Genomic DNA, 23,285 nt, shown 5'->3' on the forward strand with positions numbered 1-23,285 from the left:
CAAAGAAGAAAATGAATCAATTTTGTAACAGTGTAAATCAAAGATTTCTTAATTAGTAATAAAAAAAAGCCAATTCAACTAAATGGTGGCATTTTGTAACTCCAAAATTAAAATGAATTGCCTTCTAGAAATAGTTCTCGAAGTAAACTGTCTGTTCTCATGAAACATAGAAATAATTCCCAAGAAGGAAAGAAGGCATTTAGAGAGAGGTCATTTGTTTTATTTAGTCCATTACACAATTTTAAAATCCCTTTATTCTGCAAATTTGTGCTGCCAATGGAGAATCTGAAGAATTCCCAAAGACGGAAGAGAACTATGAGTCACAATGAGCAGGATGCTGGATTATAAAGACAACTGAAACAGGTGAGATTGCTGGACACTGCTAATACATTGCTATCTATGACAACCCCCATAAGAAGGGCATGATATTATGGCTTAATTTTCCCAATAGTATTATTTTTTACTGGTTAGTTTTGCCCTATATTTTAACTGTTCAGTGATTGGTGTGAATGACCTTTTGCAAACCAGCTTGCCAGTTTATGGATGTTCTTTCTGCTGTAAGGAGCCTGATAATTCTCCGTGCCATAAACTCAGTTTTTCTATTCAATAAATATTTATCGAGTATAAAATACATGCCTGGCACTTTTCTTAGCACTGTGGGTATAGCAGTAGTTAAATACAACCCCCTGCCCCGCTCTTGTGCAGCTAATATTCTAGGACAGTAAGTAGGATGAAAGAACCATATGGTGTTTTAGATCATAATAAATGCTGGGGAAAAAAATAAAGCAAGGACAGGGGAGAAACATTCTGAGTGGGAGGTGGGGTTTGCAAATTTTAATCACTTTCAACACCTGACATTGTGAGATGTGTGGGTTAAAACAGACAAAAAGATTTTAAATGAGTGCAAGTTTAAGTAGACAAGCTTGTCAAAAGGGAGAGAGAGGGATGTAAGAAGACAGATCAATAGCTAGACAGTGGGTTCTATCTTCCACTTACTAGCTATGTGACTATAGACAAGCTGTATAACCTCTCTTGTTCAGTTTCCTGGAAAAGGAATAATAATAATAATCATAACATTTATTACAAAGGGTTGTTATAAGGAGTAAATGAGTTTATACATATAAACTGTGTAGTGCCTGGCACATAAGTGTTTGCTCTTCTTATTAAATAACTATAATTATTTTTACAAAAAGTAGCTCTACAAACATTAATCCTTGGCTTTTGCAATGTGGTTGTGTGTTTATCATATAATGCCATCACTTTAGATCAGACACTCTTTGGAGGCATGGCAGCCAGTGAAGAAAGTATGAAAAGTGTTCTGGTATCCGAGAGACTCAGGTGTGAATCCCTGGTCGTTGAATTTTAATGGCAGCAGCAAGACCTTGTAGAGGTTACTAACCTTTTTCTGAAGTCTCAGTGACCTCTTCTGTAAAATATCTATTTTGTAGCACTGTTTAAAGAACTAACGAAGCAGTGTAAATAGGAAAACCTCTGGGGCACATAGGCAGTCAACAGATGATACAATATTGACGAATTTGGGGCAGAATGTTACCCTTTCCTAAAGGGTATAACTGAGGAAACTGAGGAAAATGATTATAATACTAAAGAGACTGTTTGAAAGTATTATCAAACATTAGAGATCTTACACATGCAACTGATAATCTCATTTTTACTTGCTTTTAAAGGCACCCAGCCTTGCAAGAACATTTACTAGGTAACTCTGTTAGATTTACTTGCTATCGAATGCAACTAAAGGAATACAATCATATTTTTTAAAAATCCTGCCTTCTACACAAGCATTTAATTTTAATAAAAGCATTTTCCTAGAGTTGCCAACCTGTACCTCTGAGCAGTGGTATGGGTGCTAAATAAATGTGAAGGGAAAACTTCCATCTGGTGGAAGCGAGGTGCATGGAAGACAGCTCCTTTCCTCCTTGCTCCTCTCTTTAACAGGACCAGGACATCTCTACACAGCGCTTGCACCCCATGCTTCACAAAGGTGCACTGTGATCCTTTTGTATTTCACAGGGGAAGAAGCACAGCCGCTTAAGACACCTGAGTCCAGTCCCAGCTGGCAGACTTATTTACTCTATGGCAGTGGGAAAGTCACCAACCACCCAGGACTTCTGTTTGTAAACTAGGATAAAAACTGTTTTCACAACAGGACTGTTGTGGGGGTATAATACTTTTTGAAAAAGTTATGTTAAAGAGCATGAGACTGTTGCTATTAACAATGGCCTGTCATACAGGTGATGTATAGTCTCTTTTTTTTTGCCAATTCATTTTTTTCCCCTAAAGTTCACTTAGCAATCATTGTAGGTATGTTCTTTCCCCCTTTCATGGCTCTGAGTGTTTTGTTCCTATCATTCAATAGAAAAATCACCAATACTGGAAAATAATAGAAAAGGGTAGGAAAAAGAAAAGAAAAGAAATAAAGCCCTTAATGGAAGATTTCAGTTAAAAACAACCCAAGCAAACCTTATCTATAGCATTGCAAACAAAATTTGACTAAAATGAGATAATTAGGACTGGGAAGGCTCATTATTTGTCTCTTGCTCCTTTGTTCTCAGCTGGAGCTAACTAATCTCTTGTCTCTCTCCAAAGTACTGAGTGCCTATTTTATGTCAACAACCACAGTGCTCAGTGCTGGGGATCTAAGAGTGAACAAGTCGCTAAGGACCCTGCCTGCAAGGAGCTGAGCTGAAGACAGGATGAACAGAGAATAGCACATGTGTTAAATTAATTACAATTGTGATAAGGGGTATGAGAAAAAAGTAATAAAATCTTTAAAAATTCAGTGACTCAAGAGAACTCTTTCTGAGAAATTTCCTGAGGGTGGGATTCATAACCTCTGTTCCTCCTTATGATTAACAACTTTCAAAGTTAATAACTGCTTACTTTTTACTTAATGGCATTTATGCTTTTTACTCTCATGCTGTTTTCAAGAGTGATAAAGAAGACGGTCCTCTTTTCTAGCTGTAAGAGCCCTTCAAATATTGGTGACAGCTTCCAAATAAGATTAGTGTCCATGCTTAAAACACAATGCAGAACATTAATATAGCCTTGGGTTTTTTGCAGTGAATTCATATAAAAAATATTGCTGAAATTTTACAGAGATAAATGGCCTATACTTTCCCTACAAAGCATTAGCAATTGTTCTGATAAAAATCAAAGCATTTTCAGTACCCTAATCAAAATGATCTAACAGAAGCCTTGAAAAAGAGATTTGCTATTTGTCAATATCAAAATATCACACCACCAATAACAGAGGAAACAACAAAATAAAAAGGCAACCTACAGAATAGGAGAAAATATTTGCAAACCATATATATGATAAAGGGTTAATAGCCAAAATATATAAGTAACTTTTGCAACTCAATAGCAAAAATCCCAAATAACCCAATTTAAAAGTAGGCAAGAGAACTGAATAGACATTTCTCAAAAGAAGACATACAAATGGCCAGCAGCAGGTATATGAAAAAGTGCTCAACATCACTAATCTTCAGGGAAATGCAAATTAAAACCACAATAAGATATCATCTCACACCTGTTAGGATGGCTATTATAAAACAAAACAAAACAAAAGATAGCAAGTATTGGTGAGGATGTGGAGAAAAGGAAACCCTTGTATACTATTGGTGGGAAAATAAATTGGTGCAGACACTATGGAAAGCAGTACGGAGGTTCCTGAAACAATTAAAAATGAATCTACCATAGAATTAAACAACCCTACTTCTGGGTAAATATCCAAAGGAATTGAAATCAGGATCTCAAAGAGATTATCTGCACTCCCATATTCATTGCAGCACCATTCACGATAACTGACATATAGAAGCAACCTAAATGTCCACTGATGGATGAATGGATAAAGAAAATAATATATATATATACACACACACACAATCTAATTGTATTCAACCTTAAAAGCAAGAAAATCCTGCCATTTGTGATATGGCTGAACCTGGAAGATGTTATGCTAAGTAAAAATAAGCCAGATACAGAAGGACAAATACTGTATGATTCCACTTATATGAGGAATCTAAACTAGTCAAACTCAGAAGAATAGTGATTTCCAGGGGAGGGGAAAATAGGGAAGTATTAATCATAGCATATAAAGTTTAATTATAAGACATAAAGTTTCAGTTATTTAATTTATATAAGATAAATTAAGTCCTAGAGATCTACTATACAGCAGAGTGCCTACAGTCAACAATACTGTATTGTATACTTAAAAATTGCTAAGAAAGTCAATCTTATGTTAAATGTTTTTATCATAAAACAATAATAATAGTAATAAAGAGAGTGGGAAGAAACATTGGAGGTGATGGAGATGTTTGTGTCATAGATTGTGGTGATGGTTTCATGGCTATATATTTATCTCCAAACTTACTAAGTTGTATACATTAAATACGTACACCTTTCTCTTTGCCAATCATACATCAACAAAATGGTTTAAAAGATATCACACACCACGTGGGAAATAATGGCACGTGCATGCAGAAATATTAATTACCTGTTTCCTTTTCTGCTGGGCCTAAAACATAAGAAAAGAAAATTTAGGAGAATAGCAAACTCTACCCATGTTACTCATATAATGGAGAAGGCCAACCAAGCAAGGAAAAGTAGCCTACTTCCTATTTCTAATTAAAATTTGATTTTGTTCTTGGTCTGGTCCTCAGCATAAAACAAAAGCATTTTTTTAAAGATAAAAATTGGAGGTGGGGAGAAAAAAGATAATAAAAAAGCACAGAAGTTTTTCTCATCAAATGAGCATTTTGTTTTTTTGAATGGAGACTCCTTGGCAGTCCTATCTGAGTGGACTGCTTGGATCTGTTTTTTAGAATATTCTCACATTAGACTGGAAATAAGAGGGGTGACTCCAGAAAGGGAAACAGAGGGAAGGCTCCCTCCTCACTGTCCAGTTGGCCCTACTATTGGCTTTTCTCTAACACAGACTTGTTTTTATGTGTACAAATAAAATAAGGTTCTTTATACATATTAAAATAGATCCTATGCTTATCTTTTCTGTATTCTTGGACAGGGTAATGGTCAAAAACATTAACTAAAACAGACAGTCAAGAACAAAAAGATTCTCATAGTTTTTCCGATAGGGTTCATAACATTTATATAAAAGAGTATAGCGTTATTTCAAGTTGTACACAAACTTTTTTTCTATTTGCCAAATTGGAAAGGATTTATTTATTACGTCTATTTTTATATCGATTCTTTCCATCTGTGTTCAGAATACTTAAAACTCCCAAAACATTCATTATTTGAATGAATATTCAAAACTGAAAACCAATGTGTTTATCTTCCACTTTCCCCAAATGACCGCATGTTCTTAACACAACATGATATCATAATTAATGATGTTAAACTGGTAACTAAGGAGGTTTCATGTTGTTACTCTTGTGATATAATATTGGTTGCTATAGTGATGAGATGGCTTTTTTGTTAATCACTCAGGAGGTTGGTTATCCCATGCTTGTTAGAAAGCTTGACCAGATTTGGAGAGAAAAAAAGAATAATAACACAAACAATTATAATCAATCTTTTTCATTGGCTGAATTTTGAGAAAACTATCATAGTATTGACTGATTAATAAATTTATAATTCCTTAGGTTCAGTTTTATATTTAAAGTTACTAAAATTTTTTTAAAGGATGACTTACTTATTTTCAGATATACTAAGCATTTAACATCAACTGCAAACTTTTTCCTTCCTTTAATTAATGGTACAAGTATTATTATATAAGCTGGTTTTATGATAATTTGAGCAAAGAATTTGAGGCCTTTTCTGTTACTTTTAATTATACAAATCAAAGGACTGTTGAATAAAAGCTGATTTTGTGACTTCCCCTCAAAGTCTAATCATCTACTTATTTCTAAGCATTTTAAATATCAGTATCTTTAATGAATAAAGCCTGAAGAAAGAGAAAAAAAATGCACAGTCCTCTCAAGAGACCTAATCTTTCAAATGCATCAGTATATTGCAAGCAATTAAAAACTGCAGGAAGTTCTATCAGTTTATTTCAGCCCTCACAATAATCAACAAGTTTCCTCCTTCTTTGAGTGACACCGCAGAACAGAAAATAAAATTATGTAATACTACACAGTTACTGATCAGGAAAGAATTCACTGCCCATAGTTTAAATGTTAGACATACTTACAGTAATGTTAAAAAAATACAACCCATGAAAACACCTTTTGGTTTCTTGAAAACTCAAAATAAGAACAAAGAACAACTTAAGCACGAATCCTGGGTCTTTCATTCAAGCAGAGTCCCAGGAGGCATATTAAAGCAATGAATAGGAAAAAGCTCTTCAGTTCACCAGCTGAGATTTTAATGAGACATTTCCCTTTGCCATGGCACAGGATTGTTCAGGAAAGGAAAGGACTTCTCATAGAAAATGCAGTTAATAGGCATTGTGGGCTCTCACTGCAACTTTGGCAATTGCTCACTGCACTGACCTTCTATTTTGGCATATTCTGTGAGTCTAGTGTAATTGATCAAGGCAGCTTTCTCAAGACATTTTCTGACCACTTTCTTCACCTCTTCTGCTGGTATGGGAGTGGCAATATCTTTCATTAAAACCTACCAAGAGAGGAAGGGGGTAGAGACAGACAGACAGAGGGAAAGAAGACAGATATTGCATAAATACTAAAAACAAATTACACAAATCGTCCTGGGTCTATTGCTGGGAAGGGGGAAGAGGTCCTAGGTAACATAGGGGGAAGTAATGAGTCGGCACTTCACAACTGGGAATGTAATCCTCCAACCTTCGCTCCTCCTGTCTGAGCCTCATTTATGCCCATCAAAACCTCCCAGAGGCCAGGCCACCATTCAGTGCGACTGTCACTTTTCCTCTAGGGACCCACAACACCATTAGAGCAGCTGTTTCAGATCAGGATTACAGTTCCTGGGACAAGTAATAAACAAAGTTTGTCTTGCACATCCCTCATTTAAAAGCCTTAAATCTTTTGAGCAACATATTTGAAAACAAAAACAAAAATTTCATTAAGAATAAGCATAATTTTTGAGCTCTAAAATAATCAAGACTTCTACTCTCACTAATTAAACTTTAATGATTTCCAGTTCACTGAAAATACCATTGCAAACTATAAAAAGAGGAGGGAGTAAAACTCTTTGTGTTAGTGAAATGAATGCTTATGGAGTTATCAAATGTTAAAATACATATAAGCTTTATGGGATTTTAAAAAAACCTTATTATTCTCTATTGGGTTCCTAAAATATGCTTTTGGATTTTTTTCCTTAAAAAGTTTTATTGCTGGGCAGGGAAAAAATACAGTTATATCCAGAATTCAAAAATATAGTGTATTTAAACAGTTTTATATTGACCCATTGATAATCTTCTTTAAAACTTTCTTAGTGATAAAACTGATCACAATAGGTTTTGATTATGCTATTAGTCAAATTATTTTTTCCATATATTTAATGCAATTTTTCTTGTTTTGCTTATATTCAAATTGTAAAATATATGGCAGAGTGTTAACATAGAGAAGACAACACTTGTAACTGCTCTATTCTATTATTCTTTTATTTTGAAAGGAATATTCAAAGAACACAAAAACATCCATTTTGTGCTTTATTATTTCATTCTCTTTCAGTCAGCCTCAGCACTAAGTATTTCATAATTTCTAATTTATTCAATCATCCAAGTATCAGTGATTCTTGACAATTTTCCTTTTAAGGCTACTCATTGACAACATTTAAAAAATTTTGTTAGGCAAGGTTTCCTTTCTTGTAAACTGCAAACTTCATTATTTGGAAAATTTCTTCCCCTATCAAATTCAATTATTCATCATTATTCTGACGTATAATTGGCACTTTAATTAGAACTGTACATTAGACTTTGAGACCAGGAAAATACTTCTGTGCACAGTAAAAAATATACAAGCATTAAACACACACTATTATATGTGATTATTTCTAAAATTTGATTTTAAGATTAATTTTGTTCCAAATGCAAAACCGTGAGAACTTTACTATTAGACTCCCCATGGTGACACACCATAAATAAGAGAAATAACTGTTAAAATTAGAATGTATACATCTGCCATAGAAATAAGTCTAGTGTTTAAATCAGGAAATATTTCACATTATCTGGAGTGAGGCACTTAATATGGAGTGGGGGCAGGGGGTACTGAATCTTCTTTCCTGGCAAGTGCAGATAAAGGGCTGGCAAATGCAAAAAGGGAGATGCCAACCTCTGTTTCATGCTTCCTCCCATAATCTTCCAAACACAGGTTTCAAGAATTCACATATAGATTGTTTTCTTTTTCTATGTCAGTAAGTGAAGAGACATAAAAATGAAGAGATGGCCCTTAACATTTCTCTCTCAATTCAGCAAGAGATGTGATTAATGACTGTAACTAGAATAAAGGTCCTTGTTCATGCTGCCACCTGTCAATGCAGGGCACCAGGGCATCTCTGCTATTACTAACTCTTCCCTGCTGGGGTGAGGAAGGAAGCTCTGCTATAGAAACCAGGACACGGGCTGCACCAGGTACACATGATGGATCCTGTTCCAAAAACTGAAGCAATCTTTAGGGATTTCATATTATCCATTGTACCTTAATGAATAAGATAAAATGAATACTATGAAAAATCTTAGGTATGAGCAGCTTTCGATATCATAAAAATTATAATAAAACACAACTACTATAATAATATTTCTATCATACAATGCACAATAATCAGGGATAAGACAGGGATATAAAAATAAAATCAATCTGTAATCCGATCTCATTTTAATCGTCTGTTCTATCCCTCATCCTCCAAGTTCTTAAATCATTGAAACAGAGATATAATGCCTGACTCATGTGTTCTCTTTTTGTTTTTAATAGAGATGGTAACAAACAATGTAATCTCAAAAATTAATCTGGTAGAAAAATGGACAAGTACCTGAAGTCAATAAATCAGGATCAGGATAATCAAATTAAGAGGTATAGATGATACCTAGAAATTCCTTTAAATTCTGATAAGGAACAGCTGACTACATTACTTAACCATTAGCATCCAACAAGCATATGAATAGATTTATAGACTCATGAAAATAATACTTCCCTTTCAAACTTTAACTGTCACAAACACAGTAGAGCATATACCTTTCATTAAAAATGATTTGTCAGTATGGATTTTAAATCATGTTTGGCTGTTATTTTTTGGGGGGGGATTAATTCTTACACCTTGTGAATTCATTTAAGGTTAACACAAACTGGAGTAACTGAAATAAACTCTGAGATGGATTTTGAATGAGAAATGATATTCTGGTGAACATTAAATGACATACTCTTACAAATATGAGGATTATGACAGGTCGAAGTACAAATAAAGTTGGAGGGATAATAAAAGACAACTAGGGAGTCTGAAAAGCAGAGATAATCATTTTTAACTGAAAAAAAGTACTATTTCCTGAGGGGAAAAAAGAGGTGGGAGAAATGAATGCTATCAAAAAGATGCCAAAATATCGAGATAGGATGGCAGTAGTGGCTTTGGAAAGACTCTAGGGAGGAAGAAGTGGGTAGGGGAGAGTTTGAATGTAGTAAGAAAAGGTGAGAAATTCATGAAATGCATGGACTCTAAAGAATACAGAGGAATAGGACTAACTGCCTAGTTCAATAATTAAAATATACAGCAATTGAGAACACATATAGTATTTATAAAGTAATGTTCAAACATACCCTTTCAAGTAATGAAAGTGTAGCTTTTAGAGCACCTTCAGGTCGTCCAAAGGGAAAACAATATCTATAAAAACAAAAGAAGGAACAAAAAAGTCAAACATTTAATGCCCAAGACTGCTAAATAATTCCCACTTGTATTACTTGGCATTAACGAAGAACAATGAAATGAAGTTAAAATAACATCAAATTTCTAACTGTTAAAGTCTATCTAGCCCGATGATTTCAATGCCTTAAATAATACAGGTGTAAACTGTGATGAAGAAGCTTCTAAAATTTTGATGATATATGTATTAAAAGAATACAGAAAACAAAAGAGAAACTCAAGAGTCCTTAGTGAACAGATTATATGCATTTCCTAATAATATCTTGTTTAAGGTTTGTTGTTATTCAAGCTCTAAGAGAAAATGAAATGATTTCCCCCATTTAGTGGTTTAGAATAGTCACATAAACCACAGATGATAAGTTCTAGGACAAACAAGGTTCCAGTTCTCGCCTTGGCTGACACTTGCCTGTCTACCATGGTGTCTCACCCTTCAATCTCCCCACACAACACACATAAACCCTACGCAGTTCTTTTGTCAGCAGGATCATTTATCCCCAGTATTTCCTTTCCTATGTATTCCTACTGCATACTAACAACTGGAGGCCAGGTTACAGGGATGTTTTGAAATCATGATGAGAGGCTGAGAGAGTGCGTGGGCCACTCAAGTTCCTTGCTACATGATGGTAACAGGTTTATTGCTCTTTACAACAGGGCCCCTCTTCAGGTCAATTTCCACTTAAAGAGTACTGAACGTCGTGGTCATTTTATCCTTTTGGAGCTCCTTGCTTCATTGAACCAGATTCAGCAAAGCACCCCCTTCTAGGACTGCAGCTCCTACCCCAATATCAAGTGATACAGGCAGCTGGGCTGTCCTTAGACTGCCACCTTGCTCTGATTTTGAAATCTGCAAACTAATAACCTGAACAGAAGTTTACTCATCTCCATAGCTTTTTCCATTATTCACAGACTTAATGGACACATATTTCTCACATATTTCTCAGATAATTATTTTTGCACATTGTAATGTGAATGGGCTTCCCTATAAAACATATTTGTGTTATTTCATTGGTGACCACATTTTAAAGAGAAAAAAAGATTGATTTTTCTCTATGTTTTAAAATAAAGCAGTAGTTGAATTTATAGTAGGATTGCGTTTTAGTTTTGTGAAACTTTCATTGGTCTCAGACAAATGCAAACAAATGTTATATAAATCCAGTGACTCAAATTTGTCTTCAAAACACTATATTTACTGCTCAAGATTTCTTTGCTTAGTCTTGCCTCTATGTGCCCTATTACTTTTCCCCTTAGGCCAAAAAAAAGCTACAACCAATTTATTTTGATAGTTTTTCCTATGCAGTGGTGTTTTTTAAAACATTAGGAAATTAGCAAAATAGCTTGAACCATTTTGTATACTATAAACCTTAATCCTCATTTAAATAAAACACAAATTGGGTTCTTGTAGTCCCCTCCCCCTGCTTAATCTTTTCAGTGTATTTGCATAATCCACCCATTGTCTTTCCTATTGTTTATTTCCATTAACCTGTGGGTGACACATTTTATGAATGGAATGTTACTGATCCCCAGATTACATTTAGCATTTCAGGGCTCTGAGGTCCCACTGGGTATGTTCTGAATTACCATTAGCTGCCCACGATGTGTAAATAATTCAACACATTTACAGAGTACAAGTAATCCTGAATCAATAAAGTACAGAAAATAACTACACAGAAGCTTAATTAATCTTTACAAAACAAGTTTTAAAAGAAAGGAATCGTTTTGTTCTGCATTTCAGGATAAATATTTGGGGTTTTTACCACTCTGACAGCTCTGTAAAAGCAATGCAAAGTGAAAAACAGTCAATTATCAAATAAAATTCAACCACCTTTAATACCTAATCTGAATAAATTGAAGCCACCCTTATTCTCACTTTGGTAATTTAATTACATAAATAAATGAGCCTGCATAGACTTGTCCTTTGATAAGCCCTTTCTCTTCCTTATCCATTTTTAAACATAGTATTTTTTTTATCAAAGTTATATATCCACAGTTTGAAGAGGAAACTAGTTTTAATTGAAGTTTTTTTTTTTAAATGAAAAACACAAGTTCATTATGTCAGTTCCACCCCAGCCCAAGTCATTTCTTTCTAAAAAAAAAAAAAAACTACTGTCAACTTTTAGCTGATTCTGTTGATAGTTAAATTTTATATCTCTAAATTTCATACCAATATTTTGATTTCTTGATTTTTCAGTTTTAGATATTATCTTATTAACTTCCCACTATGGAAGAGAAGCACTTAGCTTTTATTTTTTAAAATAGCTATGTTTAGAGGTGTAAGTAACATACAATGAGCTGCACATATTTGACGTATATAATTTGGTTAAGCTTTATTAGTAACATAGGTATACGCTTGTGAAACTAACACCACAGTCAGGGTAATTCATGAGCCCCGAACCTTTACTTCCCACCGCAAGTAACTACTGATGTACTTTCTGTCATTTGGATTAGTTTGTATGTATACAATTTTATGTCAGAGGAAACATACAGTATTTACTTTTTTGGGTCTGATGTCTTTCACTTGGTATAGTTATTTTGACATTTATTCATGCTGTTGCATGTATCAATAACTCATTCCTTTTTATCACTGGGTGATATTCCATTGCATGGAATACACTGTTTATCCATTCTTTGTTGACGGCCATTTGGTTTATGAACATTCATATAAAAGTATTTTTGTGGACATATGCTTTTATTTCTCTTGAGAAAATATCTAGGAGTGGAATGGCTAGGTCATATGATAGGTGTTTAAATTTTTAAGAAACTGCCAAACTAATTTCTAAAGTGGGTTGTAACATTTTACATTCCTATCAACAGCATATGAGAGTTCCAGTTTCTCCACAAGCATGCCAAAGTTTACATTCAATTTCTGTTTGTTTTGCTTTGAATTTTAGCTATACCAATAGGTATGTAGTGGTATTTAATGTTACTGAACATCTTTTCATATGTCTTTTTGCCATCATCTATATTTGGTAAAATATTTGTTAAAACAATTTTTTAATTGTTGATTAATTTCTTATAATTAAGTTTTAAGAGTATATATATTCTGAATTAAAGTCTACTGTGGGATATGTATTACATAAATATTTTCTCCCATTCTGTGATTTATTTTTTTATTTCTTTAACAATATTTTTGGAAGATCAAAGTTCTTAATTTTGAGGAAGTTCAAGGTAACAATTTTTCCATTTCTGAATCATGATTTTACTTTAGAATATTTTACTTTAGAATCTTTACTTAGCCCAATCTTTACTTAGACACAGAGATTTTCTACTAAATTCCAGGTCTACCCTTTTTGAGTTAACTTCTGTATCAGATGTGAGGTATGGATCAAGGTAAATTGAAGATCTGCAGACAAGTGACCATATACGTTATTTATTGCTCAGACCATTTTGGGGTAGGATTTCTATTACTGAAATCATTCATATAAAAACCATGGAGACTTATCCAGTTACCGATATAGATATCCAACTGAATGATGAGCTCTGTCTCAACAATAGCAAAACAGGGAAAATTATATTGATTTTCATTGAAAGACATATATGATGCATTTAAAGGAATCTATACAACCCAGAAGACAACATTTTCAACAACAGCAAAAGCAGAAATAAGTCTCTGCAAATGAAGAAGACTTCTTCATGTCTCTATTTTGTTTATAAACTTGAAAATACCAATTTCAGGCAGAGAATACAATCTTAACTCCGTAAGTTGAATTCGGCCATGTTATACGCTAGTTAGAACAGTTTTCCTAATGTGAGTTTTCTGGTCTTTTGGGTGAAATAGTAATGTGAGATTGTCCCATGTACTGCACATCTCAATCTAGCCCTGAATGACTGCCCCAAACCTCCAGTTATTGTGACAATGAAAATCCTCCCTCATTCACTTACTCTAAGGTCGTGGTACCAGCCTCAGTGAAAATCACTAATGTAAGGGAATATATGCATGGTATATGCTCTGAAAATTTCTGCCTTAATATCATTTGAAACTCACACCAGAGTCTAAGTTCTTGTTATTACAGAGAAGGAACCAGAAGCTCACAATGGCCCTATCGCAATCAACTGGTTAAAAAACATTTTTGGAGGACATATTCACTGAGATTATATTTTAAATAAGTTCACATAAAATGATTCCAAATCACATACATGAAACATGGCAGACATGTTATAAGACATAATACATTAACATGGTGACATTTTATAGGGTCTAATAATAATAATAGTGATAGCAAAAGAAAATGTCTTGGTATATTTCTGTTTGTAAACATTAGGTTCTATTGAACTAACTATAATCGGAGGAAAAGAAATATTATCAAGATATTTATCTTTCATGCTGCAAATGTTTCTTAGCATTGATAGCTAATTTTTCCTGAGCAAGGAACTGTGCCAGGTGCTGTGGCCCATGTTCTCACAGAATGTAAACGGAAAGATAACTAATGACTGAAGCAATGTATGTAATAAGTATGTTATAAGTGACAAGTGAAGCATAGACAACAAATGCTAAAAGACTTCAGAACACTCCTTGCTGGAATCTTTGAGAAAGGCTCCGCCGTGGAGGTGGGATTTGAGAGTCTCCTTGCCTGGTGATACAAAGAGAAGGAGGAATCTTCACCAGAACTAGGGGAAGAGGCCATGCAAGGATGAGAAATGTGAAAGGTAGGGAAGAGGCACAGTGGAATGTATATTAATGGGGAATGGGTAACCTACAAGAGTACTGGAAACCGAATGGCAGGATGGGAGGCAGACCACAGGTTGAAGAATGTGGATCATACTCTGCAGGCAGTGGGGTGTGACGGGGGGATGACTGATAATTCTTGAGTAGTAGCAGAAAGACATAATCAACAATTTTGGGGGGTGTGTGTGAAGTATGATCAAAGCAAATATTTGTATCAATTGAATAGAATATGCACCTAAAATGTCTTATCTGATAAATATCTGTATTAATGAATAGAATATACACCTGAAATGGCTTATCTGATTTTCTAAAAGGGAAGAGAGTCTCTCTTTTATCTCCTCAAATTTCTCTTTTTCTTCTACTGAAACAGTTCCAATTCCATCAGGCCTGAAAAAAAACCAACAATAAGAATCAGTAATTTATATCAATAAATCATTTACTTTCATATATTTTATACATAAATATGTATTTCTCTAAAAAGTCTAAATAATTAAAGAAAAGGCATGTCAATCCACAGTATACATATTGTCTTTACAGTACAAATTTACTGGAGATATTTGCAGCCATTTGCTTCATATTTTGACCTGGAATGAATGGAATGGAATTATTCTCTTTTAGTCAACCTTCAAGGTAAAGGATTACAATAAATATTTTCCAGATCTACAGAAAACAATGACTAGTCCTTGAAAATGGCAGTGAAAAGTGTTTCATAGTGGCATCAAACATTTGACCAATTAAATGAATATTCCCCCGAATGAAAATATTTTTTAAAATATACTGAATGTAAGCTAAAATGTTTTAACTGCTTCTCTTGCAGATAAAAATTAAGCTAATATGAAATTAGAAATTTAATTTTAATCATTGTAAGAAACATAGACATTTTGGATACATGTAGAAGCACTGTTCTCTTGTTTTTTTGTTTAAATATGTGGACATATAAATAAAAATAAATATTAGAAAAAAAATATACAGAGAAGACAGATTATGTTTTTTTCCAAGATTTTTGTATTTAACTAAATATTCCTAAAGAATCAATTTGAGTTTCATTACGATTTGAAAAAGCAGCTAAGAAGACTGAAAAAATATGTTTTACTAAGATTAAAATTGAAAATATAAAATATATCTAATAGTAGAGACTTAAACTTTATTCTGTATCAATTTAAGTATCTGGTTATATAGCAATCATCTAAAATATTGAACATGGAAATTTTAACTGTTTGTTAATGTGGAGGAAAAAACACAAACATATTAATCTCATTCATTTCAAAGTCTATTCGTAGATTTTAACAACAAAATGAGTCTTTACGGCTTGGTAATTAACAATGATCATGTTGTACCTTATTAGCTTATTTGTCTGAAGATTATATTTTAAAAACGTATTTGTCATTCCAATGTATTGATTTTAATGGTTACGTTTAAAATAGGTAGACACAGGAATTATCAAAAACAAAACAAAATCAATGCTTAAAATAACTTTGCCAACAAGATTTTTATCTGATGTTCACACTTTTTAAACTATATACATGTACTCTTGTGTATGTGTGTTTATCTATATATGTTTGATGCTTGTAAACTACTCAGTTAGGACAAAAGCAATTAAACTTATACCTGAATCATAATGACCTTTTATTCACATCAAAACATCATTTAAATATGAGAATTTTTCCTGATACAGAATAAAAAATTTTTACTTCAGAAACTTACATGATGCTGTAATTTATGCTTTGAAAACATTTTATAATTATATTTCACTCCTAAGTAGGGAAATATCAATTATTTAATTTCATATTGAGAATAATATATCAATCACATTAATTCCATCAGAATTCATTTTGAATGTTAACTATGGAAAAACTACTAAAAAATGTTGGTCTTTCAAGTACTTTTAGGGAGGAGAAAAGGTCTGATGTATAAATGATAAAGCAGTGAACTACAGGCTAATCCTAATGTTTTATATTAAATAATAGATATTTCACATTATTATTACTTTTGAACCAACTCTCATTGAGCAAACGTTAGCACAAAACCTAGACTATAACCTATGTTGTTTTTTTTATATTTTATTTTATTTTATTTTGAGACAGAGTCTCACTTTGTTGTCCAGGCTAGAGTGAGTGCCATGGCGTCAGCCTAGCTCACAGCAACCTCAATCTCCTGGGCTCAAGCAATCCTGCTGCATCAGCCTCCCGAGTAGCTGTGACTACAGGCATACGCCACCATGCCTGGCTAATTTTTTCTATATATATTAGTTGGCCAATTAATTTCTTTGGTTGGCCAATTAATTTATTTCCTGACCTTGAGCAATCTGCCCGCCTTGGCCTCCCAGAGTGCTAGGATTACAGGTGTGAGCTACTGCACCCGGCCTAACCTATGAATAAGTAGTGACGCTGGTCACAAAAGTTCAACTGGGGAGTTCTATGTAAATCATTAATTTGGGAATTTGGACGTTCAGAAAAAAACTATACCCTAAATTATGTTATTACATAGACAGCTATAAAAACTCAGGTGGTTATTTCACTAAACATGCTCATACAAACTTGATTTAAAAAGAACAAAGAACTTTATTATTTTGATGACTGATATAATCCTTTGGCTTAGCTACCTGGCAGGTGCCATATGGTTAAATTTGAGTGAATTTTCTTGTTTGGCTCAACTGTCAAATAAGATCGTGATCCATGGTGACTGAGTAAGTTGACCTGTCGTATTAAACTTCACTGTGGCACACTGCCTACCTGAAAGAATGGAACTGGGGGTTCAGGTGATAACAAGTAAGAAAGGTAAGTCAGGGGAAGTTCACCTGTGTGAGTTAACCTTCACTAAGATAAAGACCATCGTATCAGTGAAGGACCGTCATCTTACTATCACTAAACTATGTTCAAATCTGACCAGTTAAATAAAACATTTAACAATTTGGACTGGCCTTTATTTACACGTTCTTATTTTAGGGAATACGCCAGACTGGGTACTGAATATTAGGTATATGAAGCAGCCTTCTATATCGAAATTATGGGTAATAAAGAGCAACTTTGCTGTAGTCAATCAAGCCTACAGGCCACAGTTCCTCCTACAATAATTATTCCCAACAAATGCAAATACTTCCTAAGTCATCAACATTTTCCTTGTCACTGTAATTATTAAAAAAAAAAAAATTAGCAATTAGCAATTACAGAATTAAAAGTCTGCACCTGGCACTGTGCTAGCTGTTTTATATGCAGAATAACACAGAATGCTCACAACAATACTGTCTTCAGTTTCCCAAGAGAGGAGACTGCTGAGGCTCAGAGAGGTTAGGTTACTTCTCCAAGGTCACACAGGAGCCTGGACTTGAGCCTAAGTTTCTTCCATCCCAAAGCCAGTATTCTTAGTTCCCATGCCTTACTCTCTTTCCCTTATACTTTCAAAGAAAATAACAAAGAGCAATTAAAAAAAAAAAAACACACAAAAACCAAAACAAAACAAAAAAACCTGACTAAACCACGGAAGCCATAGCTGAGAAGCGATGATGGCGGACATATTTTAAAGGCTCTTATTCACATCAGGCATTTTCTCCTTGACTTGTATAAGGTGGAGAGCACAAAAATCAATAAAATTTAAGATATAATGCCTAACACTGAATAGGTTAAAGAGGACTTTAACACTATTGTGGGGCTCTTCAAGCATGAGTCACATCATGGGATTCCTAGGCTCAAAACCCTGCAACAGCGGCACGCAACATGAAAGCCAAAGCCTTTACGATGGTTTAGAAGACCTCATGGTCTTGCTGTCCACACTCACTGCCTGATCTCTGCGCTGTAGCCATGCTGGCCCCCCAGCTAGTCCTCCCTCACACATGCGATGCGTGCTCCAGTCTCAGGGCCCTTGCTAGTGCCGCTTCCCCTGCCTGGGGGCCCTTCCTCTAGGCATACCCAGACAGACAGACAGACAGACACACGCACACGCACACACTCCTCTTGCTCATTCACTTCCTTCTGGTCTCTACTTACTCAGGATTAGTGAAGTTATCTCTGTACTATATAAAGATTTATTCCCCATTCCATATGCCTTTTTTCTTTTCATATGCTTTATTGCTGGACAATGTTCATATGGCCACCATCAGATGTGACATAGTTACCTATTTCTGTATTGTCTGTCTCTTTTGTGCTGTATCCCTAGTACCTAGAAGAGTGGCTGGCATATTGTTGATGTTCAATGCATATACATTAGAAAAAAATGAGTGATAAATAGAAAAAAATATTAGTTAAGATTATAAGAATTTGTGAATTAATAATATGACAAATTATGATTATTACTGCTTATTAGTAGTATTAGGATGTAAATCATTTGGAAAGTTTTAATCAAATAACAGTAGGCAAAATAGGAAGTTTTGTGAAAAGCAAACAGAAGCAAGGATTGTAGTTAAGTAGCCTGGGGAGAAGATCTCTAACAAAAGTTAGCATGTATTTATACTTAGCAAGAAATTGTTAGTGTTTAGTTCCATTTTAACTGATAGTGAATAATTTCCTTTAAATCTGAAGAATAAATTTTTTCTCCTTAGATAATAAAAGTAAAAATAGTAACTCTTTGACATTGATAAAAAGTCTATGTTAAAATGTGGTTATTTAAAATTCTAACATAAAATATCAATTTTCTGACTTGAATGTTAACTGGCGTTTAATTCTATAACTGATAATTAAACATTAAAATGGTTCTAATGAGAAGGTATGGTATTTTCATGTATCCAGATTTAATATTTTCATTTATTCCTGGGGCCTATTGTTATTGAAGTTATATGGTTTCAATAAAAATAAAGTGCTCTGTGAAAGAAGTTTAAGATATGAATAAATTATAAAACATGGATTAAAAGTAGATATACTTCTTTTAGTTACAGATAAAGTCAAACAAGTTATGACATGGACTTTCTCCTGGTATTAAATAATAAGCAACTGAACACCAAATGTTGTTGTGTCTGTCTTAATTATACTTTAAAGATTCTTAAAAAACAATTCATACAGTAGAATTTCTGCCACTGATGCTTAATAGCCTGATCTTACATCTGCATATAGGTCACATTTTGTTTGCAGAAAAGCCATCACACACACACACACACACACACACACACACACACACACACACACACACACTGTGTGCATACACAGACATACACACATGCATACAGATACTCACACAGTATCTTTTACGAAAGGCAGATTCATCCACAAAATATTTCATGAGGCAAATACGTGTTAATTTAATTACATTTCTTCATAAATTAAAAAAAATTTATAATTTGTGCTAGTCAATCTGGCAGATTAAGGCATTTTAAAACAAACAAACTCACTCATTTGTATGTATTGGACATCTTGTCTTGATTACCAGTTCCTTCTGTAACAAGTACAACATGAGCTCTAAGTTGAGAAAATGTTTTTAAAGGACTGGAACAAGAGGGATAAACAGTAATACTAATCCATTTTCCATTATGTCTTATGGCTCCTGAGGTGAACATAAGAAATTAGTTTCTATAAAGATACAGAACAATTATACTGAGGTTTAAGGAATATCTAAGAGAAGAAAGATATAAAACTGGGCTGCAAAATCAGGCATTTGAGCAAAGAAAATATCAATGAGGGAATTTGCTTAAGTATTCAGATATGGGCTGACCTAGTAGCTTCATTTCCTTTGCTTGTAGAGTTTGCAGTTCATATATTTCATAGTTCCTTTTTCCAGTAAAATAAAAAATTTCAGAGGTTTATAACATCAATAAAAAACAATGTTGACATGTTTAATACCTATTTCTTTTTGGTAAATTTGGGTAAACAAGGTTCACCGACCATTATCATTTTCCAAAACAAGTTGTAAAGAACAATGACCCTGTGAGGTGCTCCAAGAAAATGGGTTCAACAGCTCAAATATTTTTTGAACAATACAAATTATGTAACCCTTTTGGAGGTTCATAGTGCAACCACACTATATTAAGGAGTCTGAGAAGTCTGATAGTAAAGAAATCTGTTTAACTTTGTTTAAAAAGCACTTCCCAAAATTATTTAGGCATGGGATCTCCCCACAATTCCTACTTAAAAATACCATTATTTAGTGTTGATAAGCATTTGTCATATTACTTAATGAAAACTATAATGTTTTCTATGGTTATTTTCCCAATCAGTTTTTATAGGCAGACAGCTTCTAGATCCTTGAGGGATAAATGTGTCCTTGGCTTTATAATCCCTAGGTCCAGAGTGCTCAGGAAGTCTGGGGTTGAATGAATATACTAGAGCTAACAACACACATAAAAGTCTGATGAGATTGATGAGATAGATTTCTTTCAATCACCCTCCCCCACCTGCACCCCCACCTCCAACTCATCAGGTAAGTCTGGTTGCCCTGGAAGTTAGGTGGTTTGTTGTAAAAGATTATTTCACAAGCAATGAGTGGGCAAATGACAAAGTTCATGGTGCTTTTGAGTTTCTTATAGGCTTCTTTTCACTTCCCCCCTCCTATGAGGAATGTATGACATCTTAGCTTCCTCAAGAGAGAGTGAGAAGGGGAGAGACACCTAGAGGGTTGTATTTCTGAATTGTCAATTCTGCCTGCAGCACAGCAGGTAAAAGTCACTTTGCACTTCATGTATTTCCCACCAATATCCATTAGTGAACAGGATGGAAAGGAGAGAATTTCACAGCACGAGAATCAGAAACGATGGAAGATGATGAGGGAGAAAACAATCCCTTCTTTTTTGTTTCCTAACCTATAATACCTCCTGTTGTTTCAATCGAAGTGACATATCATTTGGACGGTTATATATTACATAATCGGTGTCCTTTTGCTTCCTCTGTAGTTTTAAGTATAGAGAAGAAGAAATTAATTCAATCCCTATACATTCATTAAGATAGAAGAAACAGATTTTCTATGAGAAATATTTTAGAAGATGAAATTTTGAAATCATGTTCTTCTCTTTTTACAAACACTCCTTCCTCATAAACTTTCCCCCATCTGGATTTTGTACTGCATGCCAATGTCTTTGGCGGTTTTAAAAAAGAATCGACACCTTTATGGTGAAGGCAATAATCTGATTCTACGAAGATACAAGATCTTGTGACTTAGTTTTTGTGTTAGGATGGTGATAAATAGGCCAAGAACCAAAAATTGTTCGATAATTGGCCTCTCCTGGAAACAAACAAACAAAAAAAGTTCCTTGGACTAATCCAAACTAAAATCATTAATTAATTTATTTAATAATTATTTATGGAGCACCTGGCCAGGTCATGGAAACAATATAAACACAATAGAAATGTCCCTGACCCAACAGAGTTTATAGTAGGGAAGAGAATAAGAAATAAAAATCAGACAAGTATATATTACATTTAAGAAGGCAAAAGTACAAAGATTTGATTTAGTTTGGAGTATTAGTGAAGGATTCAGTTTGGAAATAATATTTAACCTGAAATGTGATGAATAAACAGGGTTAACTAGATGGAACATGAAGCACAGGGGTATATGGAGAGGGTTCCAGGAGGTTCTCTATAAAAACATCTAAATAATTTTTTCAAAATGCAAATTTTATCATATGACTTCTATTGCCAGTATAGTACATTGACTTCATGCTCCAAAAATCCCTCTTCACTACAAAACACCTCAGTGCTATATAAGCTACAACAAACACATGTCCAATGTACTTTTGCACTTATAAGAAAGTAATATAATTCTCGCATGAGGTGCACAGAGGAGCTTTTAGAATGATGGAACTGTTCCGTATGGCACTAGGGTGGTGGATCAATGACTGTGCATTTTTCAAAACTTACAGAACTGTTAGAACTATACAGCACAAAGAATGAACAGTACTTTATGCATATCTAAATGAGAAAAATGAAAACATACAAACTAGGATGTTGAGGGATCCCAGGAAGGAATTAATATTGCAACAAAGAGCTCTAACTTACTATATGACATAACCCTACTAAAGAGGGTAGGGAAAAAGCTGTTGCCACATTGAATTTTGGAAAACAGTGTCTTGACTGGAAACTGAAAGGCTCATGACTAAAGAACTGCAGACAAATGCTGTAGTCTAGTTGGCAAATTCTGAAACTGCTTTCCATGTGTATAGGGGTTGAACAAATAAGCGAATGGATGATGGATGGTGGAAGTCAGATTTCTCACTGTTGAAGAGAGAAGTTACAGAGGAATGAGAAAGGAAGGCTGTAATGAATGTCATGGTCCTGGATCGCAGTTGGAGATGTCAGTATACACTCACAGATTAGTATACGTATGTATATATCACCTAGCTCTGTCCACTGAGAGGGCCTGAAAGTCATGCTATGCCAGTAGAAATGAGCATATCTGTCAAACAGGTCTTGGTTTCTGAATATCACCCTCTAAAAACAGAAATCAGAGCTCCTTGGAGAACTGCCTAATTCTTAGGCTGGGACAGGGAAAATATAAGATGAGCTTGAAGCACCAGAAAGAGAAAGTGCTCAAAAGACAAAAGGGTGGGGCAATGTAAAGGGAACCAATGTAAAAGAGCTCCCAACGGCGAAAGCTGGAACAATGTGAGCAACAAAATAACTTAGGAGGTATCAGATTATAACCAAAAGTATAAAACAGCCATACATTAATCTAAACTGATATAAGGAAATAGTTAAATATATAAGTAAACAAGAGAGAAGAGACAAATATTCCTTATGAAAGAATCCTAAATAATATACGTAGATAGTTCTCCTTCTAGGAGGTAGCATATAATTCTCCTCTCCAGTGTGTATTGAATTTAGTAATTTGCATTAAAATAGAGTGTGGAGAAAGGAAAATATCTTTACAGTGGAGAAACCTGACAAACATCACCAAAATG

The 23,285-nt window shown here is 34.2% G+C and overlaps 1 protein-coding gene across 9 annotated transcripts in view; it reads right to left on the bottom strand.

The window, feature by feature from the left end:
• Positions 1-23,285, bottom strand: part of CADPS2 (calcium dependent secretion activator 2) — a 454,741-nt gene that overhangs the window by 106,887 nt on the left and 324,569 nt on the right. For 5 of the 9 annotated variants that reach the window (XM_076006582.1, XM_076006581.1, XM_076006579.1 and 2 more), the window contains exons 14-17: positions 14,756-14,857; positions 9,705-9,768; positions 6,471-6,594; positions 4,514-4,534 (exon numbers count right to left, since the gene is read on the bottom strand). In XM_076006582.1, coding sequence (XP_075862697.1) covers positions 4,514-4,534; positions 6,471-6,594; positions 9,705-9,768; positions 14,756-14,857 — 311 coding nt within the window. The remainder of the gene's footprint in view (positions 1-4,513; positions 4,535-6,470; positions 6,595-9,704; positions 9,769-14,755; positions 14,858-23,285) is intronic. The other 4 variants (XM_076006584.1, XM_076006583.1, XM_076006580.1 and 1 more) reach the window with 1 other exon arrangement.

The sequence above is a fragment of the Microcebus murinus genome, chromosome 9, assembly GCF_040939455.1.
Source record: "Microcebus murinus isolate Inina chromosome 9, M.murinus_Inina_mat1.0, whole genome shotgun sequence".
Lineage (NCBI taxonomy): Eukaryota > Metazoa > Chordata > Mammalia > Primates > Cheirogaleidae > Microcebus > Microcebus murinus.